The 15,626-nt window shown below is 39.5% G+C and overlaps 1 protein-coding gene across 5 annotated transcripts in view; it reads right to left on the bottom strand.

Annotated features, from left to right (window-relative positions):
- ADAMTSL1 (ADAMTS like 1) overlaps positions 1-15,626 on the bottom strand; it is a 482,116-nt gene that overhangs the window by 137,652 nt on the left and 328,838 nt on the right. For all 5 annotated transcript variants that reach the window (XM_069777337.1, XM_069777336.1, XM_069777338.1 and 2 more), the window contains one exon: positions 12,929-13,165. In XM_069777337.1, coding sequence (XP_069633438.1) covers positions 12,929-13,165 — 237 coding nt within the window. The remainder of the gene's footprint in view (positions 1-12,928; positions 13,166-15,626) is intronic.

The following is a 15,626-nucleotide window of genomic DNA, read 5'->3' as shown; positions in this document are numbered from 1 at the left end:
AAACTTCAGTCACTGATCAGTAGCCAAACTGTTAAATATAACCAGTGGAGTGACTGAGATCCACCTTCCAACACACTAAGTGTCTGGCTGGCCAGCTCAGTGATTTTGGTGTTGTTTGTTGCCTTATCTGCCACTGATCCACTGGAAGTGATTTGCGGATCCTACTTGGTATCAGCCCAGCATTCCCAGCTAGCCAGGTTTCTCTGCTATTACTATTTTTAAATGCAGACCAAGACCCTCATGGACCCTTACCCAACCAGCACGTCAGACACAATATATTGACAACCAGTGGTTCAGCCAAAGCTCTAGAAGCAAATGGTAGACACCCAGCAGCAGAAGGAACTGAAGAGAAATTCCTGTTTCTCAGGTTTCCTTCAGGGAAAAGAATAAATGTAACCTCGTTCTGAAACCACCTTTGATTTAAAAAGAAGCAATTAAATCAATTTAAAAGCTACAACTTCTATATGAGGGTTTATAGAGGCATTAAAATCTTGGATGTGGGAAAAAGACAACTCCTATCCTTATATGCAAATTTCATTAGAAGGGATCTTCCTACATAAAAAAGATTGAATTTTTCAGGTTCAGTCACACATAACCAACCAATCGATTTTGTAGGCCAACACAGGAGAGCCCACATGTGGAAACAAAGCCATATGTAGTTCATTCTCTGATGATACAGAAATCCAGAGGCTGCCATTCTGTAAGCAGCAACATTTAAACAGAATTAAGTTCCAAGAATTTATAAACAGATGACAAAAGGAAGAAAATATTATGATTATTGTGATTATTCATATTCACATATCCATTTCATTCACAGTTTTCTTTGGTTTTGGCTGGATTTTGGTTCACATGCCCATATTCTGCCAGAGTAAGAATGGGATTCTGCTTTATTCTTGCACGCTTGTGCTCTTATTGATGGAGGAGAACAAAAAACCCTAACCTCTTTTAGTCAGTGCTCTATAGCAGGTCGTTATTAAAATGCTTGATTTTCTCCAAAAGAATTGCACGTATTTTCTGGATAGACAGCTAATTTAGCATTTTCAGGGGAAAGATTTGCCAGGTTTTGTAGAAGATGAAACTACTGCAACAGAAGGTGACTGCAAAGGCCATTATAAGTCAAAACTCATCAAGGCAGCTCTCCTTCAGCTTCCTCAGAACAATGGACTTGAGAAACTAAAAGTAAATTCAACGATGTCTGCCCTTTGGACCCATTCTCTTCTCCTAGACTATGAAGCACTAAACTGCAGAAGCATTTAATTGGCACTTGTGATACATTACATTTGATTGTGATCCTTTGTTAGCTCTGGTGACTTCATGACATGCTTGATATTGCCACTCTTATTTCTCTTCTGTTGGGTGTACAAGCTTCCTTCTCTCAGACAGGCTTCTTTTGTTGATAGGAGCCTGTGCTCTGTCAACTGGATCAATGGGAATCCAGCTGCAGTGCTTTGCTACTAACAGTGCCAGCACAGATTTTCTGGTGCTTCAGGCAGTCACATAATCTGTGTTATCAAGGAAGAGACTTCACCCACAGTTCAAATACTTGAGAGAGACTGCATGTCCCCAAGCCACTGCTGAAACTGCTTAGTCTATATGGTATAGCAACCAGCTGCTCAGTGTGTAAGAGTGCATGCAGGCTCTATGAGAAGACACTTGGGGTGACAGAGGAAACCAGCTAAAATGCCTGCAGCCCCCCTATCCTGGATCTGCACAGTAACTGGAAGCCTTGCCACAGTCTTCAGTGAGAACCACACACCTGTTTGGTAGGGACTCTCAGACTGGCCAGCCAGTGCGGACATCTTGCCATCTTCACACAGCACTAAACTCTCTCTGCCACTCTACACACCTCAGGTTTTTAGGTGTGCTAAGGAAAAACATGGACACAGATGACTTCCTGGTAACTGTAAAAGAACTCTCAGGAGTCTCCAAACTGCTCTTTTGAACTTCTTCTTTTTGCTATGCCCCCAAATTACAATGTGCTTCCCCCCCAGCAAAGGGAGGTGCTCTGTGTGCTGCTGGTCAAAGACATACCCACAGTAGACAGTTTGTCTACTTGGGAGTAACAGCAGGTATTGTTTCTGCTGAAAGACTAGAACAAAATATCTTTGCAGTGGTGTCGATCTCTGTTGGACCATAAAGTGGAAAACTGAGGGCAGGGGCATGGAGTTCTAATAATGCAAATGCAGATTCTTTCACACAATAAACATATCCCCATTTCCTTGGTACTCTCTGCCACAAAAATGTTGTTACCTGGCACAATGATAGCAATTTAAGCATTTGACTATTATACTGAAGAGTCATATGTTCTCCACCCCACCGCTTTCAGTGTGATGGAAAGATGTCATGCTGGGGGAAAAGCTACTTCTTTCATCGCAGAACAATGATACTTGTCAACAAGAAAACAAGATTTGTTATCTACAGAACATGAGGTAGATGAGGATGGCGAGTATTAGACAAAAAGCTCAAACAGCAGTTCAGCTCTTCAGGCTGACACAGTTCAAAAGCACGTGACCATCAGAAATGAAGAATCCAGTACTTTCTGGAATGTTATCTCACCAGAAAGCATCTAGGTTTTAATACACTCTAAAAAAAGATGGATTTGTTTTGAGCATTTAGGCTCAGGAGCTTGGTGCAGAAATCAGAATCTGAAGCCATTATAATCATCATGCCAAAAGGCTCGGCTAAACTGAAAGACAACTTAGAACTGATCCTGTTACAATGCCTTCTACATGTCTGAGGAAAAATAGCCACCCTCTTGCCTAAATAAAACAGTTATTATTACACCTTTTGTATTTTTCTTCTGGTGTTTTACAGCTCAGAAAAGAAAAAAAAAAAAAGACAGCTACAAAAAGCAGCCAGAAATAGCTGAACTACAGGAGACTGAAATCCCAGCAACGTGTAAATACCTAGATTCCCCCCCCCCCAATGCTTTGCTTTGTTTTAACCTGACTTCTGTCATAGCCTTGGCAGAAGAAAAAGATCATTACTGGAAGCTGTCATGGGAGACTGAATACGTCTAAAAATGAATACACACTGGTAGAAACACAAATGGTGCCCGTTTGTAGAGAATTAATGGAACAAAAGCCATTCATTTCTCCACTTTGCCATCAAACAGGCAAATGACAGGCACTTGCAGTCCTCATGCGAATGTAAAACAGCAACACAGGTAAAAATCTCTTTCTGGAAATTATTGTCTCTCAGAGTTTTCACAGTGAGATAATATGCCAAATTAAAGTGGAGAAAAATGGGATCTTGTCAAAATAAGCATGTGATCCCCAGTGTCACTGGTAGCAAGGATGGATGACAACAGTTTCTAATGTTAGAGCAATGAGTGTAGGATGGTGGAAAAATGCAGGCCATTTTCTTCCAGGGGTTCAAAAAGGGTGGGAAAGACTCCTGGCCCTCTCCTTCCTCAAAATTGGAGTTGACTTTAAGGGTCTGAGGAGGGCATGCAGAGAAATCATGTCCCAAGCTTAGGAATGGCCATGGGTCTAGGTACCAATTTCTGCAGCAGTGCCCTAGGCACATCCCACAGGGACAGTTGTGGTCCAAAGCAGTTTCATAAGCCTTCGAGAGCCTGCTGAGGTGACCACCTAATCTATGTTCTTTAAAATCTGTATTTTACTTGTATCAAGCAGGTTTACTGTACCAGTGGGTGCAACATCCACTCACCAAACACACTGAACACACTGTTAAGTGACACTTATCCTGATTAGCTCTGTATTTTGGGCTGAGCTGGAAACAGGAAAGGATCCATGCAACAACACTTTGTAGATGGAAGGAAGAAAGAGAAACTATCCAACCTGAAATCATGATAGACAGGCAATATAGCACAGTCATCTGTCTAAAGAAGGGCAGATTTTTCCACTCTTCTGACATCATGCACCAGCAAGTGTAGCCTCTGTCTCTGATGGAAAAAATAAGAAGCACATACATGTATATATAGAGCTATTTAAGTATGTGTATATAGAGAACATAATAATTTGGGAACTATACAGTGGGAAAAACTATTTCACAAAATATATCTTCACTGCACAAAAGTCTGCAAAAAAGTCTGCGAAGTACGATATGGGAAAAGATCAGGTGTCTAAGTTTTAAACCGTTGTATTATGACAGATGTTCCCATTTATCACATTTTTGTACTTTTATGTTATTTCACCTATTAAATCCCCAAACCCTACCAAACAAAGCAGCATATGACCATTCAGAAGGTAATTTTTCCCTTACATTAAAAATATTTTTAGAATTGGTGAATCTCAATTCACAATCAATTTCTTTGCCTATCACAGATTTGTAACAGCAAATAAGTAACATCAAAATCGTAAACAACAGTACTTAATGCTAATATTTGAAACAAATACGTTTTATTTGTGAACAAGCTGTATGAAACTATCCTCAATACACTTCTGGCAAAATATTCTTAACCCAGTGTATTCACTGCCTCAGTTCAAGATGAACGATATATTTGGAAATTCAACTGAGTTTTGTTGGCTATAACTCCATTGCAATACTGACTTCAAATATAAACAAGCTGTAGCAAGCCATTGCACTTTATTACATCATCTTTTCTAATGTTTTTTAAAATCAGTGGTTTTCAGCCTGTGTCCATAGTATACTGGGGTCCATAGACTGACCACTTTTGTTACAGGTAGTTTTCACTGTTTGTGAAAGGTAACTAAGGAAACTAAGCTTGTGTCCAGCTGACTTGAATTCACCAGGCAGGAAAATGTCTTAGGAATCAATAAATCAGAGAAGTTGAAAACTACCTCCCATAACATTTGGTAGTAGATCTGTAAAAAACAATTTAATACTATCACAAATAGTAGAAATTAAGATAAGCATTTCTGGGATGCAGCTCTTTTTAACTAACACCCTGTAAAATTGAAAGAATGTAATGGAGAAAGATAGGCAGTTTGGGGAGAAGATACAAAAGTGCTTTTCCAATCCTGAACAACCTTTTTGTATAGCCTTCTTAGAAATGACCAGCTTTTTTTATCATTGGATCTAATCCTGCAATTAGAGCTATAATATGATTCATTCTGTTTTTCCACCATATATATGAAATAATTTAATGGTCTTTAATAAAAACAACAACAACAATAATATTAGTAGTAATAATAATATTAATAACACTCATACAATTAGGATTGGAGTTGGTTTTTCAACTGTAGGACAGTCTGAGACTGCTGTAAAATTATTCCAGGTTTATGTTGAAATAACAGAAAGCAAAAGTAGACCTCTTTTACCTTGATTCTTCAGAGAAATTTAAAGGAGTCAATAGGTCTTATATACCCACATGTATAAGAAACCAGTCCGTGTTTAACACATCCCAGACATACATCTCATCAATTTCTTGGGCTAGGAAGACTGTATTTGACTCTTTAATAGGTACCATTCAACTAAATGTTGCTATTAATTGTAGCATCATTCTTTTTTCAGGTTTTTGCAGTAAAATTTACACTATCTTTGAGAGACAGTGGCTACACTTTTTGTCTTCGATGGGAGACCTTACACAGTTACACCCTTTCGGCAGTTAGCTAAAAGGGAGTGTTGTGGTTATTGACATTTTCAATGTCTAACCTTTCAATATGAAAATGACATAGGCTGTAATGATTTTTCACACAGAAGGACTCCTGTTGTCCTGTGCTGTGGCTGAAACATTTAAAGCAAGACCCCAAATTACACACTTCGCTGTGGCAGGTATTGCAGGAAAAAAAAAAAGTGTGTGAAAAGAGTAAATGCCTGTGAGAATAGAAGGGAGGCAGTGATTCTGCATGGACAGGGAAACTGCCATATTTTCACTTTCCTGGTTCCTGTGAAGTTGGGATCCCCAGGCTGGGGAAAGGAAAGGATAGCAGAAGAGAAGGGCCATTCCACATGTTTGGGCAAAAGAGATTGCCCAGACTGCAAGCATCTCATCCATGAATGTGACTTCAGGGAAGCAATACTCATTTACATCAGGTAAGGATTTGTCTATGATATTGATGAGACCCACTTTTTGGAAACACTGCACTGCATCTTACTGTCTGGACACATATTTATTAAAAAACATAATAGTTATTTAAAAAAAAAATCCTGATCCGGTGCTATACAGCAACATGCAGATTCTGCCATTAGTACTGGAGATAGAAGCCTTGGATAATCCTTGATCACCCATATGAGAAAGCAAAAACTGATTTTCTTGTTCTTCCTTGCCAGAGTTAACAAAAGGAACATTTGTGGAATTTACACAAGCAGAAGACAAAAATTAAATTGAGAGAGAACCAAGTATGAAGACTATGATAACAGGAATAATAAGTAAAAGGGATAAGGAAAACAGAAAAAGCCAAAAATGAAAATGGAATATTTCCCCTTCAGCAGAAACAGAGAGGGAAATCCAAGATTTTTTGACTGTGGCAAGGAAACTAGATAACAGGAAGGAGATTTTGTTTTCATTAGCAAAAGTCTCAGTAGATTTCATGGATTACTGTTGTTTGGGGCACAGGCCTTTCAGAGCGTGAAGGCCCATGTTACTCTACCCAGTGCTGCAACCTGGCCAGCATTTGCCTAGAACCCCAAGTGGGAAAGTGAGAAGGAAGAAAGAGCTGCACTAACAGCTGGCTGTTTGAGTGAAAAAGCAAGGGAGAACACCCAGTTAAACATATGGCAGGCAGTGATGGGGACAGGTCAGGAAAGGTCACAGTCCACAACCAAGTGAAGTCATCATGTGAGAGAAGATAAAAAATGTGTGGTGACAGAACAAAACAGACAAATTGGCAACCATAGAAATGGAGAAGTCCATGCATTTACCAAACTACAGTATGATTTTGATGAGCAACATATAAGTCTGGTTCTTCATCAGGATGTTGTGTAATGAAACAGATTAAATATGACAGAAATTTTCTTTATGTGAATTTCAAACAATCCACTGATAGTACTGTGGTCTGGAATAATGCCTCTGGAGCAGGAGCCCCTTGGAAAACAGAAGGTGGTGGCAGCTGCCTGTATCTGACTCCTGAGATGATTGAGAAAGGGATGCTCCAAAAATTAGACCAAATACTTGTTAGAAGCAAAGGCATTCAATTTATCTATCAAATTTTTGCCTCAAAACATCCACCTTATTTGAAACTTGCTAGAAATTTTAGTAGAGTTTATTAGAAGAGAAAGAAATTAGAGAGGAGAAAAAATCTACTGTTACTCATTTTAGTTCCTGTCAGCATGTAGCAGCAATCTTCATTCTTTCTGAAAAGCCAGACACTTCCTTCTGCTTGTGCAACCTTATACAAGGAAAAAAAGGGAAAACCCAACACTTTTCAAACCTGCAAAAAATGGAGAAGAGGTACAGGACAAGTGCAAAAGCTTCAGCTCTTTCTAGCTAACTAAGAAGAAAGAGAGAAAGAAATAGAGTAAGAAGGAGAGGAAAAAAGGGGGAGGAGAGAAAAAAGAAAGAAAGAGAAAGAAAGAATGAAAGAAAAGAAAGAAAGGAAAGAATGAAGGAAAAATCCAGAAAGGATCCATGTTGTTTCCTTTTCAGAGAGATTAAACGTTAGGTGTGAGCTGCATGAAGCAGAGTGGAGAAATTAGCGTTCTAGCACACATGCTCACTGCAGCGATCCCCTCTTTCTGTTGCCGTGATGAAGTGTGATGAGAAAGGACAAACTTGATTTCAAATAAAAGCATAATATGAGAATTTTAAAAGAAATAGAACTGTCAATTTTTTCTGACATAGAAATATATCATCAAGATAGTCAGTATGCAATACTATAAACAATGAATTTTTACTGCTAAGAATGGAGACCTAAGTTTTTTAAAGCTCTTGTCCTCAGTGAATGTGAAGGTGAGCAGGAAACTCTTGTTTGTACTTTAGAGCAAACAGTCATTAGTGAGTCTGAAATGCTGCTTCCACAAAGTGTAGATAATTTCTTCTGAGTTTCACAAGTGGAATCGAGGATCACTGGCGAAGTGAGACCAGTAACTCCAACTTTGTTAACTCCAACTGCCATATGCAGAAATTGCTTATACCCTCAAAAACCCAAAAATGGATTTAAAGTACAGGAATTTTTTTTTAAATCTGGGAAAATTAAACTAGAAATTGGAAGTTTTAAAATGTATTGTGGTCTGGATCCCTATTAATTCTATCCATATAGACATTTCCTAATGTGGAACATTAAAGCCCTATTTCTCTTAATGAGCATTCTGTTGACTTCAGCATGGTGGTTCAAGCTAATTGCATTATACCAGTGGGGCATACTGTATCCTGAGGGAAACTCAAAATGAGACACAAATATTACATCTGAGAAGAAATCTGTATTTCTTTAAAAAAGGAGAATGAAAAAGGGACCCAAATAACACAGATATCTACGTAGAAAGGAATTTAAAATGGTTAGAAGGAACACGACAATTAGGAAGAAATAAAAGGCATTACAAAAAGAGGTTTTCATCTGAAAAATAGTGTTGCTCAATCTCTGTCACCTATGGATTAAGAAGTAAAACTCCAGAAAGAAAAAAAACAATGCTCAGAAAATAATTCCCATTAATTTCTTAGGTGTTTTACACAAAGAACAATGCCAAGATATAGCTCATCTCTTCATGGAAGGTAAATAAATTTATGTTTATGTAATATGGGGAGAGGCAAGGCATACACAGCTTGCATGATTCCTGAATTGACACAGTCATGTGTACTGCCCTATGCCATGAAGCATGTCTGAATCAGCAGCTGCATAACCTCTCCCATACCCTACCTCTGTAAATAAAAATAATTTAAACATCTTTTTAAGAATCTCTAACCATACTCTTCATTGAATCAAAGATTCAGGGATACAGTTTGTTCTACAGAAAAAGGTGGCTTTGCTTGTCCTGAATAAAATTAGAAGTCTCTTCTGACTTTAAGTTTAACTGGTAGGTGGCAAGCACGTAAAACAAAGACTTCAGCTCAATAACTAGTAATTAGACAAAGACTCATAAATATGCCACTAAGCTACTGATAATTCTAAACCTCTAAACAACATGAAAAATGAAGGGATAGATATGAGAAAGGGATCTTGTTATGTCCAAATATTGCATCTGGTGAACAAATGCGTATTTGCCAATGAGAGTGAAAACCAGCACCATTTAATCAGGAAAAAGTACTGAGGCACACAGAAGCCAATACAACTAACTCTTCATTTCTGCCATTAATAACCTCAGGAACAGCTTGTGAGCACACAACAGGCCACTGGCTGGCCCAAATCTCCATGCTACGAAATATCCGTGTGGCTAGTTCAGAGAGCTGACTCCACTGGGAAAAATGCACTATGTCTACGTAAGCATACACTGATCTTAATGTCACTCTTACTAATTCAGGATTTTTGCACAGACTGTAATTGAATAGGCATCCTTATACGTCTTATAAAAGTGTTCTAGCTGAACGACATTCAATTCCTTCTTGGTTGCCAACTACTGAGTAAAAAAATCATACCTAGGGGTGTAATCAGAACATATGATTAAAGTCCCTACACTTCTCTGTAATAAAGGCAGAGTCAAATACTACTTGGATCAAGGCAAGCCCACTAGAATGGCAAACTTAAAGTTGCTTTCAGTAGTTTTGCTCTGAGCAATCAAGAAAATATACCTCTTCATCCCTGAGATAGTGTAAGTACTTCTTGCAAAGAACATGTTAACAAACATAATTTTACTTTTTAATCTTCAGGACCTTAGACTGAATACAAATCTAAGGAGACTGCATTTTCTGCAGTTGTGACAAACCATGCCTTCATATTGTTATAGCTGTCTGCTGCACTGCCCCACATCACGCAGTTTCAGAGACATCTCATGAAAATGTTGTTTGAGGCCAGGATCGTTATGAATGCTGTTGAATGCCCAGGATCATTATGAACTCTCACAAACTACTGAGATCTAATTGTTATGTTTAGAGCACATTAACCATTTTAGGTAAGCGGTAGCCTGCAGCTACTACTGCAAATGCATAGAAATAACTTCTAAGATCATATTTTGTCTCCTCTGAAATGTACATGCATTCACTCACTATGCTTACAGAAGAAAGTTTATTCACGCAAATATTACAGAGCGAGAATGCTCCACTTTTTGTTCTCCTACTGTTTCCCATTCTTGTAAAAGACCCTTTATAGAGGGTATCGAAAAACGTTGCTTTCAAAGAAATTAATTCTGGCAAATTTCATACTGTTTAACTTTCTGGACTGCTTAGGTAGTATTAGCTATTGCTGTGATAGATAGTGAAGCAGCTGCTGTCCTAAAGCATACAATTAGGGCAAATCTAGTTATGAACTGTCTAATGCAGTACCTCTACTGTCATAAAGATATGACTTGCTAGCAGGGATGCACTGTGACAAGAATACTCTGAGTTGCTTTAAATTTAATGCACCGCAAAATATAAAATTATTCACTGTGAGGAATGCAGCATGAGCATTTGTATTTTAATATTTTTTCTGGCCATCCTAAAAAATGATGCATTAATTATAAAGTATATGGAAAATGCTGGTAAAGAAACTGAATGATGAAGATCATGGAAAACATATAGTCATTGTGTTTATGCATTAAAAATTATTCTACCATTCTAGTTTATATAAAAAAAGGGTTAGTTTAACTGAAAGGGGATACTAGTGCTACTGTACTTGTCTATTTTTAAAATACTTACCCTACCCACAGAGACAATTAAGAAATAACATCAGTCTTCATAGTTGTAATAGTGCAGCTACATTCAGTCTTATGCTTCATATTGGACCAAAACAGAAATCAGCCTGACATAGAGCCTGAGTGCACTGATTCTAATTTCCAGGTGATTATAGGCAGAACACTTTGAATGATTTTCCCATCCAGATTTCTGTGCCTCCAGTTAAGTTTTTAAAAGATTAAAAACCACAAAAGACTGAAATTAGTCTGTCTCATTAGGCAATCTGAAATTTTGAGAAACTTGTGCACTCGGCTGAGGTCAAGAGGTCTAGATGATTGCCTTCTTCAGATCACAAATGAGATTAGCCCAGTAACTGTCTACTCTGTTTCATTTACTGCAGGACTGCTTCTAGCTCAGAATAGAAAATCAAAGAGAAAGGAAACAGGCAGGAAGCCTTCCAAAGGCACATAAAGTGGCTGAAAATACACTAGAAAGACAACAACACATCAAGTCTACATAGATTTGAAGGAGACTGGGCACTGAAGCATGAATGTAGACTCAAGCTTTTCTGAGATTCAGGTGTATTCAGTACTTAACAGAGATGGCACAAATGTCATCCCCTCCATCAACCTGTAGCTTACATGCAGTTCAGGAGACTGAAGTCTGATGTAGATAGGTTCAAAAGAGTAGCAATATATAAATAAAAGCACAAAGGTAATATAAAAACAAATTAGGATGCCAATAAATTGGTCGAATGATCAATAGATCTCCATGCACTGTGAAGTGAAGGGTTAAAAAGTCCTCATAACTCACTTTTAACAGACAGGGAAGCTGAGGTCCAAGGAGATGCAGCAGCTTGCTTAGTCCCATAGCAAACCAATGGGAGATTTTCCAGTTTAGTACCTCATCTACTGCTATGTGGTTTGTGACTTACAGGGAGCAATAATCCTCAAAGATAATGTAATTTCATAGACTTGTGTTTTGGGTTTGTGTGGCAGGGTTTTGGTAGCGGGGGAGGGGGCTAGAGGGATGGCTCCTATGAGAAGCTGCTAGAAGCTTCCCTGGCTCCAAGTCAGACCCACCTCTGCCCAGGCCGAGCCCATCAGTGACGGTGGTAGCATCTTTGGGATAACATATTTAAGAAGGAGAAACCTGCAGCAGAGAGGGGAGTGGAATGTGAGGGAAACCCCTCTGCAGACACCGAGGTCAGTGCGGAAGGAGGGGAGGAGGAGCGGGGGAGGAGGCTGATGCCCCTGCAGCCCGTGGTGAGACGGCAGGCTGTGTCCCCCAGCCCACGGAGGGGAGCGGGGGAGCAGAGGCCCACCTGCAGCCCGGGGAGAAAGGAGCCCACGCAGGAGCGGGGGGATACCCCCAAGATGGCCGTGACTCCATGGGAAAGCCCACGCTGGAGCAGTCAGTGACTGAAGATTGGCCTGTGGAAGGGACCCATGCTGGAGCAGTTCGTGAAGGACTGCAGCCCATGAGAAGGACCCACGTGGGAGAAGTTGGTGGAGAACTGTCTCTTGTGGGAGGGACCCCACGCTGGAGCAGGGGAAGAGTGAGGAGTCCTCCCCCTGAGGAGGAAGGAGCGGCAGAGACAAGGTGTGATGAACTGACCCCAACCCCCATTCCCTGTCCCCCTGCGCTGCTGGGGGGAGGAGGGAGAGAGAAACGGGAGTGGAGCTGAGCTGGGAAGGAAGGAGGGGTGGGGGGAAGGGGTTCCAAGGTTTGGTTTTACTTCTCATTATCCTTGTTTTGATTCGATTGGTAGTAAATTAAATTGATTTTGTTTTTTCCCCAAGTTGAGTCTGTTTTTTGCCTGTGACCATAATTGGTAAGTGATCCCTCCCTGTCCTTGTGTCGATCCACAAGCTTTCCTTTTTATTTTCTTCTCCTCATCCCACCACAGGGGGAGGAGTGATTGAGCAGCTTCATGGTGCTTTATGGCCAGCTGGGCTTAAACCATGACAACTTGGAAAACTTTGGTATATCCAAATTAAAAGCTAAAACATTATTTTCTTACAGTGCTTTCAAATGACATCTGCTACTGCAGCTAACTGTACAAAAGAGTTCAAAACTGAGAATACATTCCTCCAAAAAACCCCAAGGAAACAGCATAAAGTGAGAAAATAACCTTTGAATTTGTATACCTCTTCCAAACAAGGTAGAAGAACTCAACTTAAGAGAATGAAAACAGATAATTAAAATGAAGACCTTAAAATGATGCAAGTATGGAGGAGGAGAGAGATTGAGCACATGAGAGAGATCTGAGGGGACAAGTCATGAAGAAAGGCATTAGGGTAGGGCTGCTTTCCTTACTTGGCACAAGCCACTGATGCACATGTCCAGGGATTCAGTGTAGCACCGGGTCCCATCCAGAACCTTTGGTGCCAGCTCCACAATTAGAGCCGCTCCTCTGGCCTGGCATTTCAGGGAGCATGGGTTGTCAGGGTCGTTGGAGATGGGAAGCCACTCGTAAAACTGTCCCTGGTACTTGACGTCATTGTGAGCAGAGCACTGCTGGGCACGAAAATCACCTGCTTCTGGTGGGCAGTCCTGCAGAAAAGAAAGAGAAAAAGGTCAACAGGTCTATTTGGGACAGCCAGTCGCAGTATCATGCAGCCGGCTGTGCTCCACAGCTGCCAGGTGTGGAGAATTTTTCTGTTTAGACAAAGACGACTGATTGAAATAGCTACAGCTACACATATTTCAACTGGATAATTATAGCTTGCTTTCTTCTTTCTGCAAAAGTACTGAAAGAACATCAAGACCATGTGTAAATATGCTTGGGACATAAGAAATGCACTGTACGTGTCTTAGCTGCAGCCCTGAAATGCTCTTGCTGAATCTCTTTCCACTTGTGCACGTATGTGGAGAAGTGCGTGTGCACAACCACTCTCTTCCAGCCAAATTTTCCTCTTTGAAGAGAAAGAAGAAAGAAATATGTGATTTAATTGTTCGATTATTTAAGCTCTCCTCACTAGCTTTTTTTCACCCCAGTGACCTAAATCAGTTGGTAGGGCAAGAAGAACCAGAAAAATGTGATACATATTTGCATTTCTTTAACCTAAGATTTCATAACTTGCTTAATTAGTGACTTAGTATTATTTTACTGCAAAGACCTTTAAAAAGCCCCTCTGTTAATCTTCAGGAGGTTTGTAAGACACATAAAACCTACTCCGAACCCAGTACACCTGATATAAAAAACAAAGTCCCTTGCTGATGAGAACGTGACGCTTTTCTTACTCACATATACTTTCTTGACATCATTTAGCACTGAAAACCATGAGTCAAGTTCTCAAGTAAGCAAGAAGGGCTTCAAAATCAAGAGATTTCAGGCAAAATAAACATGAGTTCTTTTTATTCCCTTTCCAGTTTTTGATCCTTGAAGAATGATATTTCAAGTTTTCCTGTGCAAGCAACCACAAAGGCTAGAGATTCATTGGTTTTTTTTAGAAGAAACCTGAACTTCTCACATAATTATGGGAATACAGGAGCTAAGCTTTAGGAAAAACCTTAAACATAATGACAACTGTGACAAAAAAACAAATGTTGGCAATATGGCTGCCACAGGTTATTAAGGTCCCATAGTCCTCCACCTTGCTGCTGTAAGGAAATCTGCTTCTCAATGATACCTGGTTAAATACGAGGTGAGATGAATACCTACTATACCATTTACTTGAGGACTGTAACATTTTTCTACAGAGAATCATATATGTCGATTATAGACTTGATAGGAAAGGATTTTGATATATATATACAACCACATAACTAGACAATATCCTTATAAGATGCCTGTATTCTCTCTTTGTCCTTAAACTACTCCATCCTGTAGAAATTCAATTATCAATAATGACAACCTTATTCACAGACTTTCCCTCCCAGCTAGGAAAATCTTGCTCCTATTGAGGCAAAATAGCTCTTCTGAGGTTTAAATAATTGACTCTCTTTCTCAGACCTTTTTCTACACCTTCATTCACTAATGCTTTTCTGCTTTTAAACAGGGCAGTTTGTTACAGCTTTCAATAATGAATGGCATGGGGGCTGCATGTCATTTATGACATTAAAGGATCATTGTTTAGTATTAAGGTCTAAAATAAAACCTGTCTTAAAACTCAAGCTTTCAGATCTCCCCTTGAAGCAAATTGGCAGAATCTTGGCTATAAATTTGTCATTTGTATACCCTTGGCCCAAATCCAGGCCCAGTCTGGCCTCTCATTCACTGTAGACTGGCAATGTGGTTATGCCCATTTTGTTTGAATGTTGAATGATGTAGGATCACACCACTCCAAACATTTCTTACAGTGAACTATACACACATACAAGCCATGGTCTTAAGCCACAGATCTTCGGCTAATTTGCTTTGTACTGTGAGAGCAATTTTCAGTTAATTTGCTTTGTATTTGAGTGTGATGCAGCCCAAAAGTAATGGGGTCAAGCGTCAGTCAAAAGTTCTGTTGTCTAAGTGCAAGGGAATAGTATTCCTGGTACAAAAGGTTAAGGTGTAAGAGAAAAAAAGGATTTGGGCTAAATCTTGCTCTAGAAGAATATGTATCAAAGAGCAATAATCCAGAGCTCATTCATCCTTTTTGAAAGTGGGGGTTGAAAGTCCAAACTTGTAACTGGAATTTTACTGCTGGAGGACTTAGACAGCAGGCAGTTTTTCTATTCATATGTTATGGAAGATTAAAAAAAAGAAGTAAAATATTGGAAGTATTTCAGTTGGATTTTAAAATCTCCAGAAAAACTTAGAGGCAATCAGGCCCTTTTTGTGATCTGGGCAAATTGTTGATACAGGACAAAATTTGGACAGCAGCACAGAGTGAAGAGAGCAGAAAAATATGTGGGAAATTCATTATTCCTCTATAGCTGTGTAATTAGAGAAAAAGTGGTCTTTATGTTCTGCTTTTAAACAGAGGACGAACAAGACAGTTACAGCCTGACCCAAGGTCTGGTTTAGCTCTGTCTTCAACTAGAGAAAAGACAAGGAAAGAGGAACACTGTGGCCTTATTTCCT

The sequence above is a fragment of the Haliaeetus albicilla genome, chromosome Z, assembly GCF_947461875.1.
Source record: "Haliaeetus albicilla chromosome Z, bHalAlb1.1, whole genome shotgun sequence".
Classification (NCBI taxonomy): domain Eukaryota; kingdom Metazoa; phylum Chordata; class Aves; order Accipitriformes; family Accipitridae; genus Haliaeetus; species Haliaeetus albicilla.
The sequence above is the reverse complement of the archived record's forward strand: the minus strand, read 5'-3'. Positions and strand labels throughout refer to the sequence as shown.